The 20743-nt window shown below is 45.2% G+C and overlaps 2 protein-coding genes across 2 annotated transcripts; both read left to right on the top strand.

The window, feature by feature from the left end:
• The first annotated feature begins 2697 nt into the window (after positions 1 to 2697).
• On the top strand, positions 2698 to 12607 carry LOC117056160 (KRAB domain-containing protein 1-like). The gene is made up of 3 exons (XM_033166332.1): positions 2698 to 2774; positions 10866 to 10992; positions 12413 to 12607. The coding sequence occupies exons 1-3, from the start codon at positions 2739 to 2741 to the stop codon at positions 12550 to 12552; spliced, it is 303 nt and encodes a 100-aa protein (XP_033022223.1). The 5' UTR covers positions 2698 to 2738; the 3' UTR covers positions 12553 to 12607.
• A 1220-nt stretch (positions 12608 to 13827) lies between these two features.
• LOC117056022 (zinc finger protein 814-like) lies at positions 13828 to 16487 on the top strand. Its single transcript, XM_033166040.1, has 2 exons — positions 13828 to 13831; positions 14557 to 16487. Exons 1-2 carry the CDS (start codon positions 13828 to 13830, stop codon positions 16485 to 16487), a joined length of 1935 nt encoding a protein of 644 aa, XP_033021931.1.
• The last annotated feature ends 4256 nt before the right edge of the window (positions 16488 to 20743 follow it).

Genomic DNA, 20743 nt, shown 5'->3' with positions numbered 1-20743 from the left:
AGAACCGGAAGCCTTTTTATCTTCTTCCTTTTTCTTTTCTTGTTTTCCTCCCCCCTCCCCCCTTTTTTATTATTCAGAAGGGTGGTGGGAATGGGTGATTGGCTGATAGGTGTGGTAAACCCGTTGAGGACTGTTAACGACTGCAATTGGTCTTAAAGGAAAAAGCAAGGGGTGAGATGGCTAAAAATAGCTTTGTCATATATAATGAGATAAGAACCCAATTTCTCTATTCAGACCAGGTCTCTCCATGGTTTTAAGTTTGGTAATGAGTTGCAGGCAGATCTCTGAAACTGGTGTTGTAAGACTGCACACGACACAATGTATCTTAAATGAATAGAAGAGTTTACTCACATACTTCCTGAGTTACACAGTGTTTCTCAGAAGGCAGGCATGTATTTACATGTGGTTGCTACTTCCATAGGGAAAAGTAGCTCCCTTTGTTCTCTTGGCTGAGAGCCAGGAGAACATGCTTGTTCCTTCTTGGATAGACAAGGAGAAAATGGTGACTGGTCTTGGGATCTTGTTCCCAGGTGAGACCACACCTACTTCTGGTCACAGGGGAAGTTAACTCAGTCCAGGTAGCAGGAAGTTATGCCTGGAGGACTGAGTTACCTTCATGTCCACTCTAGCAATGTTGTGTTTTGACTGCTCTCTGTTTACATCCCACAAATCATTGTACAAATATGGTCACAAGGTCCTTTAGATAATCTTATTGACGCATCAGCAGAATCATCTTTACTGCCAGGGGCCTTAATTACCTTCACTGCAAGCTGCTCCATTTCCACGCTTCCCTTATACAAGTTCAAGTCAGTTTCTTATCTGATAATGACGGGTGTTAACCAACAGGCATAGATATGTGCAGCTCCTGTGTTCATGTTCCACAACCACAAGTTAGCTTTCTGCTAATCTGTTTCCTTCATATCCTGTGGTTCTTGTGGTTACTTTTATCAGCTCTAAGCTGTCATTTATTAGCTTAGCAGGCACCTGTTCTTATATGAGAAGCAAAATAAAGCATAAAACAGAGAATCAATGTAAAGATTGCGAATAGTGCAGAGACATCACCTTGGCGACAAAGGTCCGTATAGTTAAAGCTATGGTTTTCCCAGTAGTGATGTATGGAAGTGAGAGCTGGACCATAAAGAAGACTGATCGCCGAAGAATTGATGCTTTTGAATTCTGGTGCTGGAGGAGACTCTTGAGAGTCCCATGGACTGCAAGAAGATCAAAACTATCCATTCTGAAGGAAATCAGCCCTGAGTGCTCACTGGAAGGACAGATCCTGAAGCTGAGGCTCCAGTACAAGGAGAAGGGGACGACAGAGGATGAGATGGTTGGACAGTGTTCTTGAAGGTACCAACATGAGTCAGACCAAACGGCAGGAGGCAGTGGAAGACAGGAGTGCCTGGCGTGCTCTGGTCCATGGGGTCACGAAGAGGCGGACACGACTAAACAACTGTCATGTGACAAAGAAGCATGAAAGCAGGAACAGCTGTTGATGCCTAACTGCCGTTCTAAGATTTAACTGCCATTCTAGTCTGTAACTGTCTGTCAGTGCTGTGTGAGTTACTTACCTTGACTGTGGTGACTAGTTTCTCTCAGAGTGTGTGCCTGTGTGCCTGTATTCTATATACAATCTATTTTTTTTCAGAAGTTTATTTTACACTTAATAAAAGTTCTTTATTTGTTTCAATTAAAACTGTGCTTAAATAATTCCCACTGTGCGTCAACAACAACAAATATTGTGTAAGATAAAGAATTGCTTAGAAGCACTTATTCAAAATCTTGGCCAAGCTATGGATTGAAATATAGGCTGAAATGTGTGCTCAACTAAACGTTTGTATAAAACATCTTATTTTATGAACAATATATTATTTCTCACACTATCCAACCTCTGCATTGTTGTTCAGTCGTTCAGTCGTGTCCGACTCTTCGTGACCCCATGGACCAGAGCACGCCAGGCACCCCTATCCTCCACTGCCTCCCACAGTTTGGCCAAACTCCTGTTGGTAGCTTCGAGAACACTGTCCAACCATCTCATCCTCTGTCGTCCCCTTCTCCTTGTGCCCTCCATCTTTCCCAACATCAGGGTCTTTTCCAGGGAGTCTTCTCTTCTCATGAGGTGGCCAAAGTACTGGAGCCTCAGCTTCAGGATCTGCCCTTCCAGTGAGCACTCAGGGCTGATTTCTTTAAGGATGGATACGTTTGATCTTTTTTGCAGTCCATGGGACTCTCAAGAGTCTCCTCCAGCACCATAATTCAAAAGCATCCGTTCTTCGGCGATCAGTCTTCTGCTTAAAACCCCCCAAAGAAGGAGAGCCCTCCCCACCTCTCGTGGGAATCCACCACCCCCCTTTCGAACAGTTCTCCCTGGTGTCTAGCCGGAATCTCCCTTCTTGAATCCACTGGCTGGAGGTGTGCGCGTTTGCATGCCCCGCTCGTCCTCCCCCCCCTTCTGCACAACGACCCTGCGAGGTAGGTGCGGCGGAGGGGACGCCACCGGCCCAAGAACGCGGCGCGCAATGAGGGCAGTGAGTGAGTCAGGGGATTTGCACCGGAGCTTCCCATGTCCTTAATCCGAGCGCAAAGCGGCTTCTCCGCGCGTGGCAAGAGCCAGAAAGAAGAAGGGGAAGAAAGGAGAAGGATCTCTCGCCTTCTCCACGCCCCTGAAAGCCCTGGAGCTCCGCCCCAACCGGAGGTGCTGCGAGAAGAAGCGCCCAGAGGCGGCGGCGAGGGACGCCATGCCTGCCCGGGAAGGAACAGGCTGCGCGTCGCAGGTAGGAGGGCAACCGGTGCGGTTGGGGTGCTGCTGGAGAGCCTGGTCTGCAAAACTTGGGGGGGGGGAGATCCTTGGATCGGGGAGGGCGGTGGCATTTTCAGGCTACTGGGTGAAAGAGATCCACTTTTCAAGGCTGCCCCCGCGCGCGCGCGCAGTTTTTGGAGACGCAGGGTGACTTTGGGACCAGTCTCCTCCTTAGCCAGGTTTTTAAAGAACTTTGGAGGACACCAAACGCTGGAAAGATTGTGGCGAACCCTCCGCCCCCCCCCGCCCAGTATGTAATTCAAAACAAAAACAATACTAAAAATAATTTTAAGGATAATTACAAAACAGAAAGTTGCTGCAGTCTCTCTGGTTTCCCCGCCTTATTGCCATCTGGGACGCGCGCCCCACCCACCCGGTTTAGTTGGGGATAATAAATAAAATCAATGGGGAAGTGTGGAGGAGTGCAAGGAAGTCTTAGCCAAGTCCGGGTTTCCTTCCATGACGACTACAAGACTATAAAATGCAGAATTCTTTTTTTAAAAAATACTTTTTTGGGGGTGCCCCCGCACGCTAGTTCCTAAACACATGTCTGGCTTGCCTGTTGAGCAATCCAGCGCTGCCTTTGCTCATCTGCATATGTACTGTATTTCCAGATATTTTGCAACCTGGAGCTCCTTATCAGCCCCAGCCAGCAGGGCTGTGAAGTAATTTGCAGCTTCCAGTACTGTATCGTTGTTGTCCGCCTCTTCTGACCCCATGGACCAGAGCATGCCAGGCCCTCCTGTCTCCCACTGCCTCCCACAGTTTGGTCAGACTCATGTTGGGAGCTTCGAGAACACTGTCCAACCATCTCGTCCTCTGTCGTCCCCTTCTCCTTGCGCCTTCCATCTTTCCCAACATCAGTGTCTTTTCCAGGGAGTCTTCTCTTCTCATGAGGTGGCCAAAGTCTTGGAGCCTCAGCTTCAGGACCTGTCCTTCCAGTGAGCTACTTTAAAAAAAAAAAAATTAAATGCAGCTCAGAAATGAATATTGGTAAATCTGCAGGCATGCCTTCCTGGCTAGCAAATGGACTCCTCTCTCCCCTAGGTAGGTTTAGTAAGCGGTTTTTCTGGTGACTGGTATGTTTCCTTCTTTAAAAAAAAATTTTTTTTTAATTAAATTTTACATACATTCTTTTAAACATCCAATAATATTCATCTCTTTTACATATTTTTGACTTCCATCAACCACTTCTCAAGATTTTCAAATTTCCTAATTTGGTGACTGATTATGTTTCTATGTGGGCTTGGGGTACGGGGAATCTAGTGTGTTGAGTTTAGATTGTGGGAACGTTTATGTAATATAGTTGCAGAGTTGAACGTTCCTTATTTAAACCTGCACAGCAACAAGCGGATTGCTGACTCGTCTTGAGTCTTTCGCCCTTTTTTGATTGTCAATCCCTTTATCCTCCCTCAAAATAAAGATACACGTGAAACTGATTAATAACTGAAATAAAGTAATTTACTGACAGATTCATTCATGTACATATTTAGGTTACAAAACAAAAGATATAAACTATATTACAGTTACAGGTAGGTAGCCGTGTTGGTCTGCCATAGCCAAAACAAAATAAAAAATAAAAAAAAATCCTTCCAGTAGCACCTTAGAGACCAACTGAGCGTTCAGATATCTGAAGAAGTGTGCATGCACACGATAGCTCATACCAAGAACAAACTCAGTTGGTCTCTAAGGTGCTTCTGGAAGGAATTTTTTAATTTTTTATTTTGTATAAACTATATTAGTGAGTCTCTTAACACATCTTTAAGCAGCAGCAGCCTAACTGACCAACGGACCAAAGCTAACTGACACGAAGTGGCAGTTGGTCCTCCCTTAGACAGTTGGACTTGACTGACATCATTCCACATAGATAACATTTGAGGACCTCCTAATGAAGCCAAGGGCGGGACGCGGCTGGCGCTGTGGGTTAAACCACAAAGCCTAGGGCTTGCCGATAAGAAGGTTGGCGGTTCGAATCCCCGCAATGACGGGGTGAGCTCCTGCTGCTCGGTCCCTGCTCCTGCAAACCTAGCAGTTCGAAAGCACGTCAAAGTGCAAGTAGATAAATAGGTACCGCTCCGGAGGGGAAGGTGAACGGCGTTTCCATGCGCTGCTCTGGTTCGCCAGAAGCGGCTTAATCATGCTGGCCACATGACCTGGAAGCTGTACGCTGGCTCCCTCGGCCAGTAACGCGAGATGAGCGCCACAACCCCAGAGTCGTCCGCAACTGGACCGAATGGTCAGGGATCCCTTTACCTTTAATGAAGCCAAGACTTAAATGTGGATCCATGCATGCAAACACTCAAGCACCTTTTAAACTTGACATATCAATGCACTATCACACCCAGTGCTTTTTTTCTGGGGGGGATGCAGGGGTACGAATACCCCTAAACATTTTGTGAATCTAACGGGAGAAGAAACACAAACAATTTTTTAAATGGAATATGCAGAAATGGCAAGACTGTCAGGAAAGATCAGAAACTAGGAAGACCGAGTATTTTTAAAAGACTGGAATAACTTTCTAACATATTTGAGAGATCACTGTACACAGTTGAAATCACCGGCAGGAATACAATGATGCTTGTAACATGGATTTTGGATGCTATGATTATATAACAGATAGATTACAGCAAAAGATGCAGGAATAAAATTTAGAATTGGAACCCATGGAGGGAAGGAAGGAAGTCTCAAGGTTCGAAAGAACCATTTTCTTTTTTTAATGTGTGAAAATGTTTTATTTATGGTGTATAACTTTTATGTAAAACTAATTAAAAAATTAATTCCTTTTTAATTATTGTTTTAGTTTCTTCTCTAACATGGTGAATCATCAATTCTGTTGCAGCCTTTTGTCCATTAACTGTATTTATTTCCCCCGATTTGAACTATAGAATGGTGATTTTCTTGAGTCAAAATGAGAGTGCCCCTAAACATTTTTTAAAGAAAAAAAAGCACTGATCATATCACTTTAGACCAGTGGTGGCGAACCTATGGCACGGGTGCCAGAGTGGGCACGCAGAGCCCTTTCCGTTGGCACCCGCCATCACTCCAGCAGTGCCATTGTTTGGGGTTTTCAAATTGGGCAGCAGCTTCCCCCCCATGCCTCCTCATGAGTAAACTGCTCCCACCCCAACGGCAGTAGCTTAGAGGCACTTTATCTCCGCAAAGCAGCTGTATTCCTGCCCCCCCCCCCAAGCAGGTGGGTTGTTTTTTTTGTTTTTTGCAGCCAGTAGGCTGTAGTTCGTGTGATTGGTGGTTTTGTGAAGGGTTTTCGTTGACTGGTTGCTGCCTGCGATCTTTTGGATCCCCCCCAAAAGACTCTGGGCAATGCCGCCCCCCAAAAGCTCAACAACGCAGGGCAGCCCCCCCCCAGCTCATTTTATTATGGTATATTAATTATTATCCCATATTAAATTACCGTGTTGGCACTTTGCAATAAATTAGTAGGTTTTGGGTTGCAGTTTGGGCACTCGGTCTCCAAAAGGTTCACCACCACTGCTTTAGACAGTTGTGGTTTCTCCCAAAGAACCCTGGGAACTGTGGTTCGGCAAGGGTGCCGAGAGGCATTAAGAGACCCTCTGTTCCCCTTGCAAAACTACAGTTCCCAGAGTTCCCTGGGAAGGATAGATCATTGAAACTACTCTGTGAACTGTAGGTCTGTGAAGGGAAGTTCCCAAGAAACTAACTGCAAGAGATAAGACCGTTTGCACATTCTCCTTCAAACTGTGGGTGAGGTGGGAACATCATTTCTGGTAGTGTAGCATCTTAAATGGAAAATGATTTGGGTGTAGGGAATCTTCCTGCCCATTAAACCAACCCCCCCACCCCATCAAACAAAATAGAAGAGTTTCCTTCTGCCTGATAGGCTAGATGTTTACATGCAGGGTGTTTCTTTCTCGTGAGGAAATATCCAACCATGTGATATTCTGCATCTAGTCCAAAAGTTATGCCACCTCTCCTCAGCTGTTTGTGTGAACTAGGCTGCAGTCCTGCTGAAAACAGCGGGATTTCAATGCTCCTCAGACTCTTGTGAATTACGCCTATTGCTTAAATAAAGAAATATGTGTTGCTTATTTACCACATAGCTCCATGGGAACCGACCGTCCATCATGGACATCTCACCTTAAAATTGTGGGAGACCAGCAGCCAAACCTAACGGATGCATATTCTTGCTAGATAGCATGAGAAGAGACTAAGTCCACAGAGGGAGATATTCAGACCATAGAAATACAGTTGGTAGAGAGGGCTCTGTGTGATGTCATTTCCCCTCCTCTCCTGGAGAGGAAGGAGCATAGAGTATTTCCTGTTCCTCTCTCTTCTTTTGATGCAGACATTCCTTTGTTTGCTCCACCTTAAGCAGAGGCCTGAAGCTGGTTATGTTGTCAATATAAGCATTTTTACTGCTGCCCTAGCTGTGAACCAATGCATTAAACCAATAAATCTTATTCTTAAACTTACTTTCCAAGTTGTTGCCTGATTCCCTGTTAAGCAGGGTATGAAGAAGGAAGCCAACTTACTTCATAGCCAGACTTAATCAAAACAAGGTTTTTTTTTGGGGGGGGGTGATAAGAATTTTAAGGTCTTATATATATATAATAAATGTTCATAAGTGTGCCAAGCAAACAAGGCCACTTGTCTGGGGCAGTGCAGGGGGACAGGCCTGACACCATTTTGGCTCCCAGCTGACCCAGGTATTTCTCTGCAAGGAGGAAGACAATAGGGAAAACTTTCCAATTCTCTTTCAGAGTACACCTCCCTCTAAATACAGTCTGGCAAGTATCTGTTAAGCTGAGCACACTATCAATATGTGTAAGAGATTCAGGAACTATTTACCATCTCAAAGGGATGGCCAGGAAAGACAATCAGATAAGGCATGATCATATACAGGTGAAATTAGAATATCGTGGAAAGGTTCATTTCTTTCAGTAATTCAACTTAAAAGGTGAAACTAATATATGAGATAGACTCATGACATGCAAAGCGAGATATGTCAAGCCTTTATTTGTTATAATTGTGATGATTATGGCGTACAGCTGATGAGAACCCCAAATTAACAATCTCAACCTTGGGGTTCTCATCAGCTGTACGCCATAATCATCACAATTATAACAAACAAAGGCTTGACTTATCTCGCTTTGCATGTCATGAGTCTATCTCATATATTAAACTCCAGCAGCTAATGAAAACAATTGGTTACATAAATGGACTTTTCCACGATATTCTAATTTTTCGAGTTTCACCTGTAAACTGGCAGGCAGGAGTAAAACAACGCTCTCCGATTTCTGTTGGAGACCGCCTTTTTGTGTGATGTAGGTATGATGTATCTGGGAGGTGGTCCTGGGATACACCCCTTCTGTGATGTATGTATGATGTTTCTGGGGGTGGTCTTGGGACTCCAGGGTGGGAAATTTAAATGTCTATAGAAGGCATGCTCTGGTCCATGGGGTCACGAAGAGTCGGACACGACTAAACAACAACAACATAAGGGGAAACACACTTTTGTTCTAGGTCCCTCCCCTGCTCTCCTGTGTGTGAAGGAAGTCACCCTCTTGCAACAACTATAATAAAGATTTTGCTTCTCAATTTTCTCTGGTTGGCCTCTGTTGTTTCCCCCCCCCCCCCGAATATAACCACATATAATTTTTATTATTTAACATTTAAACTACTATTAATACTACAATCAAACAAAAAACATTCTTACATTCAACATTGGCTAAAAAGCCATGACTTCCCTCAACCCCTTCACATGGCTTTCTCATGTATAACTTAATATTATAGTTCTTAAATCAACCATTGCCTTAAAATTTCACAAAAAAAACAAATTCTCTCTTACTACTATCCTACATACAATGATAACTCTACAATATAACTACAAAGCTTCTTGAAATCCTATTAACGTATTCAATTGTAAATTGTCTTTTAAATAGTTCGTAAACTTTGACCAGTCTTTGACGAACTTCTGGTCCCGCTGCTCCCGGATTCTTCCCGTTAATTTGTCCATTTCTGCATATTCAGTCAATTTCACTGTCCATTCTTCTATCGTCGGTAATTCATCTTGTTTCCATTTTTGTGCTAGAAGAATTCTAGCTGCCGCCGTAGCGTATTGGAAAAGTCTAATGTCTTTCTTTTCAATGTCTGTACCTATCATACCTAACAAAAAAGCTTCTGGCTTCTTAACAAAGCTGTATTTCAACATTTTTCTTAGTTCAAGATATATTTTATCCCAATACATTCTCACCTTTTTACACTCCCACCAAACATGAAAAAAGGTACCTGGTTGGCCTCTGTTGTTTTCTCCTACCGATGGAGAACCTACAAGGGGCTCTTGTGTACCCCATAAGGGAATAAGGGCAGATTTTTGTTTACAACAGGGGCCTAATTCCTATGTTTTTTATTTTTGCTTCCAAGGATGGGATTTTGAAACTCTGTTCAGCTCACCCCTGTGGGAACCTGGAGAGATAAATTGCAATTAATATCTCTCACCAATTAAAACCCATCCCACAAACATTCACATTATTATTTTTTATGCTCGCTGATCAATGAATGAAACCACCTTGGCTGCCTTAGTTCAGACCCAGATCTCTGAGCCTGAACTTCCACAGCCTCCACCTGTCACGAACCACCATTCGCAAGGTTGGCCGCAGCAGGTATGTTCCCTGCTTGTGATAATATCTTATTCTGTTGCTAATTGTGTTGTTTTAAATGTGCATTTTATCTCCGACTTCCTTTAATAATAATATTTCCTTTTGAAATGTTTGAAGATAAATTTTCTTTTGTTAACTTGGCTGCGTTGGGTGTGCATTCTGCAGCTGACGTCCTTTGCAATGCTTTGCTTTGAAAACTTTAAGATAATACTTTAGTTTCCTGTTAGTTATGTTGCTTCAAACGTATGCTTTATATTTGACTTTCTTCAGTACCGTTTTATTCTAGATTGTTTTATTTGATGTTCTAGTGTGGGTTGTAAACCACTTTGAGTGTGTGTGTGGCAATGGATTTTGGGCACAATATTGAATATGATGCATGGACAAAATTATGGAATGAGAGTTTGAAATTCACCGCGTGTGTAACTTTGAAAGAAAATGTTTATAAGATGATGCATAGGTGGTATTTGACACCAGTGAAATTGGCAAAAATGTATAGAATGCATGATAAACTGTGTTGGAAATGTAGACAAGAGGAAGGGAATTTTTATCACATGTGGTGGACTTGCAATAAGGTCAAGGTGTTTTGGGAATCAATTTACAACGAACTTAAGAAGATGTGTAAATATACTTTCGCAAAAAAACCTGAGGCCTTTTTGTTGGGGGTGATGGGAGAAGAAATAGCTAAGAGGGACAAAAGACTGTTCATGTATGCGACAACTGCAGCGAGAATACTGCTTGCCCAAAAGTGGAAATTACAGGAATTACCAACGATTGACGAGTGGCAGACGAAGATGGTGGAATATGCTGAACTTGCTAAACTGACCGGCAGGGTCAGAAACCAGGATGACTCGAGGTTTCAGAGAGATTGGAGTAAATTTGTGGAGTACTTAAGATTGAATCGAGGAAGTTTAAAGACACTAGTAGGACTGGAATAAACCTTTGACATAGTTTAATAGTGAAGTGTAAAAACTGTGCGACGAGATTGGACTAGAAAACCTGCTGACGTGGGGGAAGGGAGTCGTAGCTCGGCAGAGCAATGGTTAATGTAATTTGTTTAAAATGTTGAATTGGCTGTAATTTGATATATTTGGAAAAATAATGAAAATTTATACAGTGTGTGTGTGTGTGTGTGTGTGTGTGTGTGTGTGTGTAGGGGTATACAAATGAAATGAGTAATGACAAGAATTCTTCATAGGATTGTAGAGTTGGAAGGGACCCTGTGGGTCATCTAGTCCAACCCCCTGCAATGCAGGAATCTCAGCGAAAGAACCAGTGACATCCACCTCTTTAAAAAAAAATCCAACGAAGGAGATCCTACCACTTTCCGCTGTCAAACAGCTCTTACCACCAGACAGTTGTTCCTAACGTTTAGTTGGAACTTCCTTTCTTACAGTGTGATTCTAAAATGGAAATGTTTCTCATTTCAGGCAACAGTGAGGTTTGAGGACGTCATTCTTTATTTCTCCAAGAGCGAGTGGAAGTCCCTAGCCAAGTGGCAGAAGGAACTGTACTGGGAAGTGTTGACAGATAACTATGAAGCTTTGCTCGTTGCAGGTAAGGAGAATCCTGCGGCTGAAAAAAGGCCTCCGCAAATATTGCAACTTGACTGAGGATGAGAAAACGCGGATCCATCCACAAACTCATCCCCAGTGCCCGTACCCTATAAAAGGTGTTGTAGGTAGACAGGGCAGCTATCTACCAGCTCCGTCTGGTACGCAGGATGAGACCCTACCTGCCCACAGACTGTCTCGCCAGAGTGGTGCATGCTCTAGTTATCTCCCACTTGGATTACTGCAATGCGCTCTACGTGGGGCTACCTTTGAAGGTGACCCGGAAACTGCAACTAATCCAGAATGCGGCAGCTAGACTGGTGACTGGGAGCGGCTGCCGAGACCATATAACAACGGTCCTTAAAGACCCACATTGGCTCCCGGTACATTTCCGAGCACAATTCAAAGTGTTGGTGTTGACCTTTAAAGCCCTAAACGGCCTCGGTCCAGTATACATGAAGGAGCGTCTCCACCCCCATAGTTCAGCCCGGACACCGAGGTCCAGCTCCGAGGGCCTTCTGGCGATTCCCTCCCTGCGAGAAGTGAGGTTACAGGGAACCAGGCAGAGGGCCTTCTCGGTGGTGGCGCCCGCCCTGTGGAATGCCCTCCCATCAGATGTCAAGGAAATAAACAACTATCTGTCTTTTAGAAGACATCTGAAGGCAGCCCTGTTTAGGGAAGTTTTTAACATTTGATGTTTTATTCTGTTTTTAATCTGTTGGGAGATGCCCAGAGTGGCTGGGGAAACCCAGCTGGATGGGCGGGGTAAAAATAAATTATTATTATTATTATTATTATTATTATTATTATTATTATTTCAGTGGTACCTCGGTTTACGAACAGTCCTGTTTACGAACAATTCAGTTTACGAACTCCGCAAAACCAGAAGTAGTGTCCTGGTTTGCAAACTTTACCTCGGTCTAAGAACGGAATCTGAACGGTGGAAGGTTTTAAGAACAGTTTCGGTTTAAGAACAGTTTCAGTTTAAGAACCGACTTCCGGAATGGATTACGTACCACTGTATTATTATTATTATTATTATTATTATTATTATTATTATTATTATTATTATTATTATTATTATTCCTTAGTTACTTGCTACTGCCAAACGATCTAGGGAAGCCACCCCTACAAATTCTTTTTGGCTGACTGCCAGAAACCTACTGCTCATCTGCAGCCAAAATTGACTAGTCTCTTTTCAGGCTGGAAAACCTCAAAGTCGTTGCCAGTGAATCAGAGTGTGGTTTTTTTTAGGGGCAGGTAGCAGCAGCACATGAAATGGAGCGTCTGAATTCATTGTTTCTAAAAGAGGAGCTGATAAAGGAAGGGGGGAAATTGCAAGCATGCAGAGAACAAGCCCTCTTTGTTGAAATTTTGTTTCCAACGCTGTGTTTTCTGTCTCCCTCATTTCCCACTGCGAGCAGGGCGACCGGTCACCAGAGCGGAATTTGTGTTGTGGCTTGAGCAGTGTGAACGTCTGGACATCGAAAGGACCCAGGAATCTAGAGTCAGAGACCCTGCTGGAAATGTTTCTGCAAGTGAGTGGAAATTAAAAGTGGAATGAGTTGGAAGGCCAGGGTGCCAAGACTCCAAATCTATGCAAAAGCTCCGAAAGGGGGAGGACTAGAGATGTAAAATTTCCTAAAATTTTGAAGCTCGAAAAAAACCCCAGTTTTTCCCCGTGTTTCCCCCCCCCCAGAAAAATTGAAAATTTTCAGAAAAATTGAAAAAAACCGCTACATTAGTACTTCTTTTTTCTTTTCCAGACTGAAAGTCATTCTGTTACTTTAGAAAAATAAAATGTAACTATGGACAATTTTAATGGGCATAAAATTATGACAACTAGCATATTAAAAATATGGTGTATCCAAACAATTATTACAAACAGAATTTACTTTTAAAATAATATTTATTTGTATTTGTAACAAACGGAGCAACAATCTCCTGAACTGTTTACTAGTTTATGTGGAACAAAAAAACCCCTCCACAAAACAATTTTTAAAAATCCAGAAGTAATTCATATTTCCTCTCCACAGTATTAAAAAAAAAACATTCTCATAAAAAGAATTGAAGATGGAAGTGGGACTAATTTTCAATGAATGGGCATGAAATTTAATTAGAATAATTTTCTGAGCTGTAATTAAGTATATACTTTCAGGCCCTTTTTGTTGCTCTATATTTTCTTCCAGTGCTTTGAGGCCTAGTGAAGAGGAACAGAACCAATGCATACCACACGCATGCAAAAACAAAACTGAAACCTTTTTCTTTTCTGGTGACAACAGCACCTCCTAAAAGAAGAAATGTATATTGTTCTTGCATTGGAGAGTTCAGTTTGTAACCTAGGACTTGCTTGTCCTCACAGAAATTAGAATAATCTGATACCATACATATTTTTTAGAAATTATTTATAAAATATTTGAACCCCTTATCTTAAAATATTTTATTCATCATGTTAAAATAAAACATTCCATAATCTATTTTTTATTTTTTCAATTTTTCCATTTTTTTTTTTGGAAAAAAAGGCTTCAGGGGAAAAAAAGGTTTTTTTCTGAATTTTTCCCGGTTTTTTTCTGGGCCTTCACATCTCTAGGGAGGTCTCAGTTGACGATTATAACTGCTGAAAGAACAATGGCCAGCCATTAATTTAAGTTAATGCATTGCAAGGGGTGGGACTTGATAACTCTTAAGGTCCTTTCCCAACTCTACAGTTCTAGGATTCTACATTTTTTTGTTACCGCATTGTTGAAAAATTGCAAATGAAAGATTTCTTTAAAAAAAGGAATTGATGAACCTAAATTACTTATGCCTACTAATTGCAATGGTTCTGCTCTGAGTACTGATGGGTGCAACCCTTTCACTGTTGTAACCTGGAATAGATATATAATCTCACCTTTGCTTTATTCTGTATGCTTATGCGTTAAGACTGTACCTTGTAAGGAATGCTTCTTACAAAGAGTTTGTGGGTTACAGCTGAACCAAGCAGAAGTATCTAGCTAGGCAGACTGACCGCAGAAGATAAGTTATGTCATGGGTCCTATGTCCCCAAGTGAGTCAGGATGTTGGGAGAAAGAGGATGTCTGCAGAATGTTCTGGGTGTCTGAGATACATATATAGAGTTTTACCAAATGACATAATGAGATCTATATGCTTACCAAGCTGAAAGAATGGCCCAACGAAAGGAGAGTTCACAGGGGCACAAGGTTGTTACAACAAAGCAGAAGTGAATCTCCTTGTCTCAGCTAACTAGGGTGAAGTTCAGAGAGTCTTCTGGGGACAAGAGGGTTGGATTTCTGGGTTGCTGTCATTCACTCATTGGCTTGATGCTTAATGCAAGGCATGAATATGTAACGTTTGAAGGATCTATAAAAACCTTTGGATACCTGTGATTGATGTCCAGTCTTTTGGAGATGACTCCCTGGACCTTTTATTGCAATAAAAGCTTACTTTCAATTTCTCCTAAATCCCGTGTTTGGCATTTATTTTAAGAACTAAAGTTCCCGGAACGAGATAACATCACCTGTTCTGTTGTCCAAAGAGAAATAATCCCACGTTCTCTCTTTCCCTCCAGCAAACGATGGGGCCTCAAAGGCATGTCGTGAGGAGCGCACAGGGCAGGCGGAATATCTCGAGACGCTACGTGACGAGTCTGAGGAGGTTGTGACCCAACACGGTGATACGGGGCGCACCCCCGAGCAGTTGCCTTTGTCGGCCAGAACACAAGGGGACCCTGCAAAGGATGAGCCTCTTTTGCACATCGAACATGGGCAAAGCCCGGCAAGCCCGGCCTGCTCCCAGAGGCCTGCCGTTGCACCGAAACAGTATAAATGCGGGGAATGTGGCAAGAGGTTCCGGTTGGAAGGGCTGCTTCGAATGCATCAGGAGATCGCCACGAGGAAGATGTCCTTTTCTTGCTCTGCCTGTGGGCTGTGCTTCATGAGCCCTTTGTCTCTGAGGATGCACCAGCGAATGCACCTTCCGGCCACGGCGGACGATGAGAAGGCCTCTCCCGGGAAGAACCGGCTGAGCGCGCAGCAAGGCGTCCACGCTCCCGAGAAGTTGCATCAGTGCGCCGACTGCGGGGACCGATTCCGTAGGTTCCTGGACGTCCTCCGGCACCAGAAAAGCCACGAGGAGGCGAGGCCCCGGCCGTGCGTCCAGTGCGAGGCCTCGTTCATGCACCGGATCGACCTCGCAGTGCACGAGGAGGGTCACTTGGAGGAAGATCTGAAGAGGCACAATCGGCGCAGGCGGAAGTGCCTCTGCAAGCACGCCTTCCGGCTGCACTTCGCATCGCTGCTTGGGCGTGGCGCTCGGGGAAGCCAGGCCGCCTCGCGGGACCCCGAGCGGCCGCACCAGGGCAAAGATGCCAGAGAGGAGACACTGTATCCCTGCACCAGGTGTGGGCTGCTGGTCAAGCAGGAAGAGAACGTCGAGGTACATTACAGGTACTGCAGGAAGCAGTGGCAGCAGAAGCCCCCGCTAAACGACTCCTCCCCAATCGCTCTGCCGGGGGAACACCGGGAGGCTAGCGAGAAGCAAGGGGTCGCCCAACCGGCCTACGAGGACAGCCGCGGCGATACGGGGCTCCCTCGCCCTCCCTTGCGAGCCTCCTCCGCTCAGCACTCTTGCCCGGAGTGCGGCAAACATTTCGCCTCCAAGGGCAGCCTCCGCAGACACAAGCGGAAGCAGCACCGCAGGAGCGTGGCCCACACGGGCGGCGGCCCCGCCACGGCTCGCGCGACAAAGAAGCTGTACAAATGCCAGGAGTGCGGGAGGAAGCTGCTCTACAAGTGGCAGGTGGCTGCTCACCAGCAAGGCCACGCCGAGGGGAAGAGTTTCATATGCCACCGCTGTGGGGAAAGCTTCGGGTTCAAGGACGGTTTGCGGAAACACCGCCGTGCGTGCGCGGCAGGAGGGGCACGCGGAGGCGCCGCGCTGGGCGAGGCCAGGCTGCTTTGCTGTTGCGGGAAGAGCTTGTCGAAGTTGCATTTTTCCAACCATCAAAAGTTCCACGCAGGGCTGAGGTACATGTGCCTTCTCTGCGGGAAGCTGTCGAGCTTCCAGAGCTCAGCCATTGCGCATCGCCGCAGCCACGTCCAAAGGGGGCAGCTGCTCATGGGAAGGGGCTCCAAGCTCCTTTCCCACACGATAGAAAAGGTGTACGTTCCTCTGGGGCCGCAGCTGCAGAATCCAGAGGAGACGGGGCAGCCCAGCGATGCCTTATCGACCGGCCAGCTTCCCTTCCGGCAGGAGGCCCCGGCGGAGGGTGGGAAGAGCCCGCGGCGGAAATGGAAGCTTAAATCTCCCCAGAACACCCTTCCGAGGCCCTTCAGGTGCAGGGACTGCGGCAAAGACTTCGCCTACCTAGCTCGCCTGCTGTCACACCGCAAGAAACACACGGGCGACTTCCCCTTCCAGTGTGCCGAATGTGGCAAGGCCTTCATCAGCAGCAGTTACCTCAGCCTGCACTGGAAAATACACACCAAAGAGAGTGCATGACCACCTGTGGAGCAGGGCCGGCCGGCCGGCACAGCATCCCTCTGGCTTTCCCGGATTCCAGCTCCTGTCCTCATCCCCAACTGGGGCTGATGGCAGTTGGGAGCCCAAATGATATCTAGAGGGGACCGTGTTTGTTTTGTTTTGTATTTTGTTTTGTTTTTTTATTAAGAATGATTTAAATCAATACAATTTATCAATAATACAACCAATTACATTTCCCCCCCTTTCCCCCCTCCCCGGACTTCCCTCAGCTCCCTTATCCGATTTGTTTAATTCATATTGTTTCTGCATGTTATACAATTGTAAATATCCCTTCCCTCATTGTTCACATTCTACTAATAATTTTTTTTGTACGTTTATTCAAAACCTGCCAATGAGTCTAAGTCTTTTCAAATAGTTTGTAAATAGATCCCATTCCTCCTTAAAGTCCCAGTTGTCCTTTTCACATAATTTATATGTTAATTTTTGCCAGTTCCGCATAGCTCATCAATTTTTCTTGCCGTTGTTCCTTCATTGGTATTTCTTCCTTCCTAGATCTAGGAGTGACCATGTTGGCTCTGGAGGAAGGGGAGTGCCTGCTGGCCGGCTGCTTGTCATGGGTGGGCAGAAGAAGGGTTCCCTCAAGCCCGGGAACTTGAGAGCAGCTCCCAGAATCCTCTGTGATTGTGCAGGGCGCCTCTGAGCATGCCGTTCCTCAGCGCAGGGAAGCAGCGCCCCTAGAGGCTGCTGGGGAAATAGCAGGAGGCCCCTCAGAGCATGCAGCGAGTTGGAAGAGGGGTGAGCAGGACTCGAATCCATGCCATGCATTTAGAGGATGTTGCTTCTCCGACAAAAACCCGGGAACTGTAGCTGATCCTCTGTGGAACTACGATGCTCCATGTGCGTTAAGTGGGCTTTACATGTTGGGTGCAGATATGACCTTAGTTTGGTGTCCTTTCTCTCTGCATACGAGACTCTCGGGTCAACCTCCACCCCACATAGACCTCTGGGTATAGGGCAGTATATTAATAATAATAATAATAATAATAATAATAATAATAATAATAATAATAATAATAATAATAATGCCCTAACAGCCCTGATAGGCAGAACTATAAATCTCCATCTGCTTTAAAGTAAGATTTCCACTAGTGGCTGATTTCTTAATTGGCTTAAGTCACGGCCAAATTATCTCAGGTGATCAATTCTGTGGAATACTTGGGGTGCTTTGAGATTTTGAATGTTCTTCAGTCAATATGTGAACACAGATCCGCTGTAGATTTTTTTGGGGGTGTGTATGTGTGTGAATATCAACATTCACCAGTGCACCCGAGTTGTCTCAATTAATTTTTTTTAATTAGCAGAATTTGCCTGGAATGGGCAGCACTCCCACGTGCTGAATTTCATCGTGCAGTGTTTAAAGCAGAGGACTGTTATTAACCGTTTTATTATTTGTCAGTGTGTTTTTATTATTATTATTGATGTTCTGTAATGTGTTTTTAATGGTTTTCCCCCGCCCTGGGGTCTTTTGATAAAGGGTGGTGTGTAAGTTGAATAAATAAAATGAAAATAAAAAGCAAGTTGGGATTCTTTAAATGCCTTCAACTTTCATAAGTGGAAATAAGCCGGACGACGCAGGATTTTAACCACCTGCAGATTATACTCTGCAGAGCATTAGGCGTGGCGATGCTGTTATCATTCACCATCCTGGATATTCCGAGTTTCACTACAGTTCCCATCACTGGTGTCCATTTGGCATTTTGGCTGGGTGCTCATGGGAGTTGTAGTCCAAAGCAGCTGTTGGGGGGGGCACCAGGTTGGCTAAAGCAGGCATAGGCAAGCTCGGCCCTCCAGATGTTTTGAGACTATGATTCCCATCATCCCTGACCACTGGTCCTGTTAGCTAAGGATGATGGGAGTTGTAGTCCCAAAACATCTGGAGGGCCAAGTTTGCCTATGCCTGGGCTAAAGGTTTCTTAAGCAGGAGAACATCTGCCTGCCTGCTCCCTCGGAAATTTCCAGAGGAGTGCAGGGTGGAAAGCTCAGCTGTTCACGTCCTTTGTGATGCTACAGAAATACAGTTGGAAGGGACCTCCAGGGGTCATCTAGTCCAACCCCCTGCAATGCAGGAATCTCAGCTAAAGCCTCCATGGCAGATGGCCACCCAACCTCTGCTTAAAAATCTCCAAGGGAATCCATTATTACTATCGTATGTTTAGGTTTTATACCCATGCCATCTTTTTCTTATTACGTAGTTTATGCGTGACCGTAACATAGTATGCGTTGACGACGAAGTATGACGGAAAAGCAAATAAATAAATAAAAAGGGAGAGCCCACCACCTTCTGAGGGAGTCCATTTCGCAGTCAGAACAAATCTTCCTGCCAGAAAAGTTCTTCCTGAGGTTTAAGTTGTACAGTGGTGCCTCGCAAGACGAAATTAATTCGTTCCGCGAGTCGTTTCGTATTGCGAAAATTTCGTCTTGCGAAGCGCGGTTTCCCATAGCATTGAAATTTTTGTCTTGCGAAGCAAAACCATAGAAAAATTCGTCTTGCGAGTCACCTAAAAAATCGCAAAACCCTTTCGTCTAGCGAGTTTTTCGTTGCAGGAGGCATTAGTCTTGCGAGGTACCACTGTAATCTCCTGTAACTTGAAGCCATGGGTTCGAGTCCTGCCCTCCGGAGCAGGAGAAAAACCAGCTCGCTTCATCTTCCATGGGACAACACATCGAGATATTTGAAAAGTTGCCTGCAATAGCACCTCCCAGCCTTATTTAACCAAGCTAAACACCCCCAAACTCCTTCAACTGTTCCTCATAAGGTGTGGCCTCCAGACTCCTTACCATTTCGTCCGCTCTCCTCCTTCCAGCTTCTCGGTATCCTCCTTAAACTGTGGCGCCCACAACGGCAGCTCTTACTCATTTTTGGAGGGAAAGCTTTCAGCCTTAGGCCTACCATTAGATTAGGGCAGCCTAATCCCTCGTCCCCCTGATGTTGTGGACCACAGATCCTGTCAGAGCCAGCATCATACACCCGGGGCTGCCAAGAGTCGTGGTATTAAAGGCACCCCCTTGCTGGAGGCTGGATTAGCTGTGTTATTCCCCCCTGCCCCGAGTTTCCCACCATTCTGGCAGGTGGGAATTGTGGTCCATAGAAGCAGTACGGCATAGTGGTTAGCGCCAGGCTTGAACGTGGGAGAAATCCCCCATTCGGCCGTGAAACTCGCCGGGTGACCTTGGGCTCACCATTGCCCCTCAGCCTAACCTACCTCACAGGGTTGTTATAGGGCAGACATGTCCAACAGGTAGATCATGATCTACCGGTCGATCACTGGATGTCTGTGGTAGATCGCTGGTAGATCATTGGCTCCCCCCCAAAGAAGCTGAACAACTGTGGCTCCCCTAAAAAAAACCTCAACATTTTACCTCCTCCCTGAAAAAAACTCACCAACTTCGACCCCCCCCCCAAATGTGCCTTCCTCCTTCCTAAAAAAAGCTCACCAAATTTGACCTGAACCCGCAAAGTGGGGGTAGGTCGTTGCCAGTTTTTAACTCTGTGAGTAGATCGCAGTCACTTGGGAATTGGCCATCCCTGTTAATATAGGGGATTAAATTGGGGGTGGGGGACACACACAGGCACACCACCTTGAGCTCCTTGAAATAAAAGTGGGATATCTTCTGTTGTTTAGTCATGTCCGACTCTTCGTGACCCCGTGGACCAGAGCACGCCAGGCACTCCTGTCTTCCACTGCCTCCCGCAGTTTCGTCAGACTCATGAAAAGTGGGATATAATTGTGATTAATTAACCAGTGTGTGTGTGTGTTATTGTTCTTATTTTGATTTTATATACAGTGGGACCTCGGCTTACGAGCTCCTCGATGTACGTTGTTTTCGACTTCCGAATGACTTCTGGAAGAAAACAAACGGCCGCCGCTTCCGAATTTTTCGACCTACGAAGGGGAAGCGGCGGCACGATACCTCGACTTACGAGGTTGGGTTTTCTGGACTTACGAAGTTTTTTTTCCGTCCGGAGATAGCTCACTTCCGAGTTACGAAAATTTCGACCTACGAGGGTGCCTCCGGAACGCATTAACGTCGTAAGTCGAGGTACCACTGTATTGTGATCTTTTCTGTGAACCGTACTGAGACCTCCGGGTATAGGACGGTACATGAATTCAATAAATAATAATCCTAATATGTAAAAGTCTAAAACATCTGGAGGGTCCCAGATGTTGAAGCATCATGAAAATGGGAAGGCAAAAGGCACCCCGAGGACGGCA

The sequence above is a fragment of the Lacerta agilis genome, chromosome 12 (genome assembly GCF_009819535.1).
Source record: "Lacerta agilis isolate rLacAgi1 chromosome 12, rLacAgi1.pri, whole genome shotgun sequence".
NCBI lineage: Eukaryota > Metazoa > Chordata > Lepidosauria > Squamata > Lacertidae > Lacerta > Lacerta agilis.
The sequence above is the reverse complement of the archived record's forward strand: the minus strand, read 5'-3'. Positions and strand labels throughout refer to the sequence as shown.

Bases quoted from the DNA above. Each gene is read 5' to 3' on its own strand.
- LOC117056160 (XM_033166332.1), top strand. From the start codon at position 2,739: ATGCCTGCCCGGGAAGGAACAGGCTGCGCGTCGCAG. The intron at 2,775-10,865 runs GTAGGAGGGCAA...TTCTCATTTCAG, and splicing joins GAACAGGCTGCGCGTCGCAG to GCAACAGTGAGGTTTGAGGA. The intron at 10,993-12,412 runs GTAAGGAGAATC...CACTGCGAGCAG, and splicing joins TGAAGCTTTGCTCGTTGCAG to GGCGACCGGTCACCAGAGCG.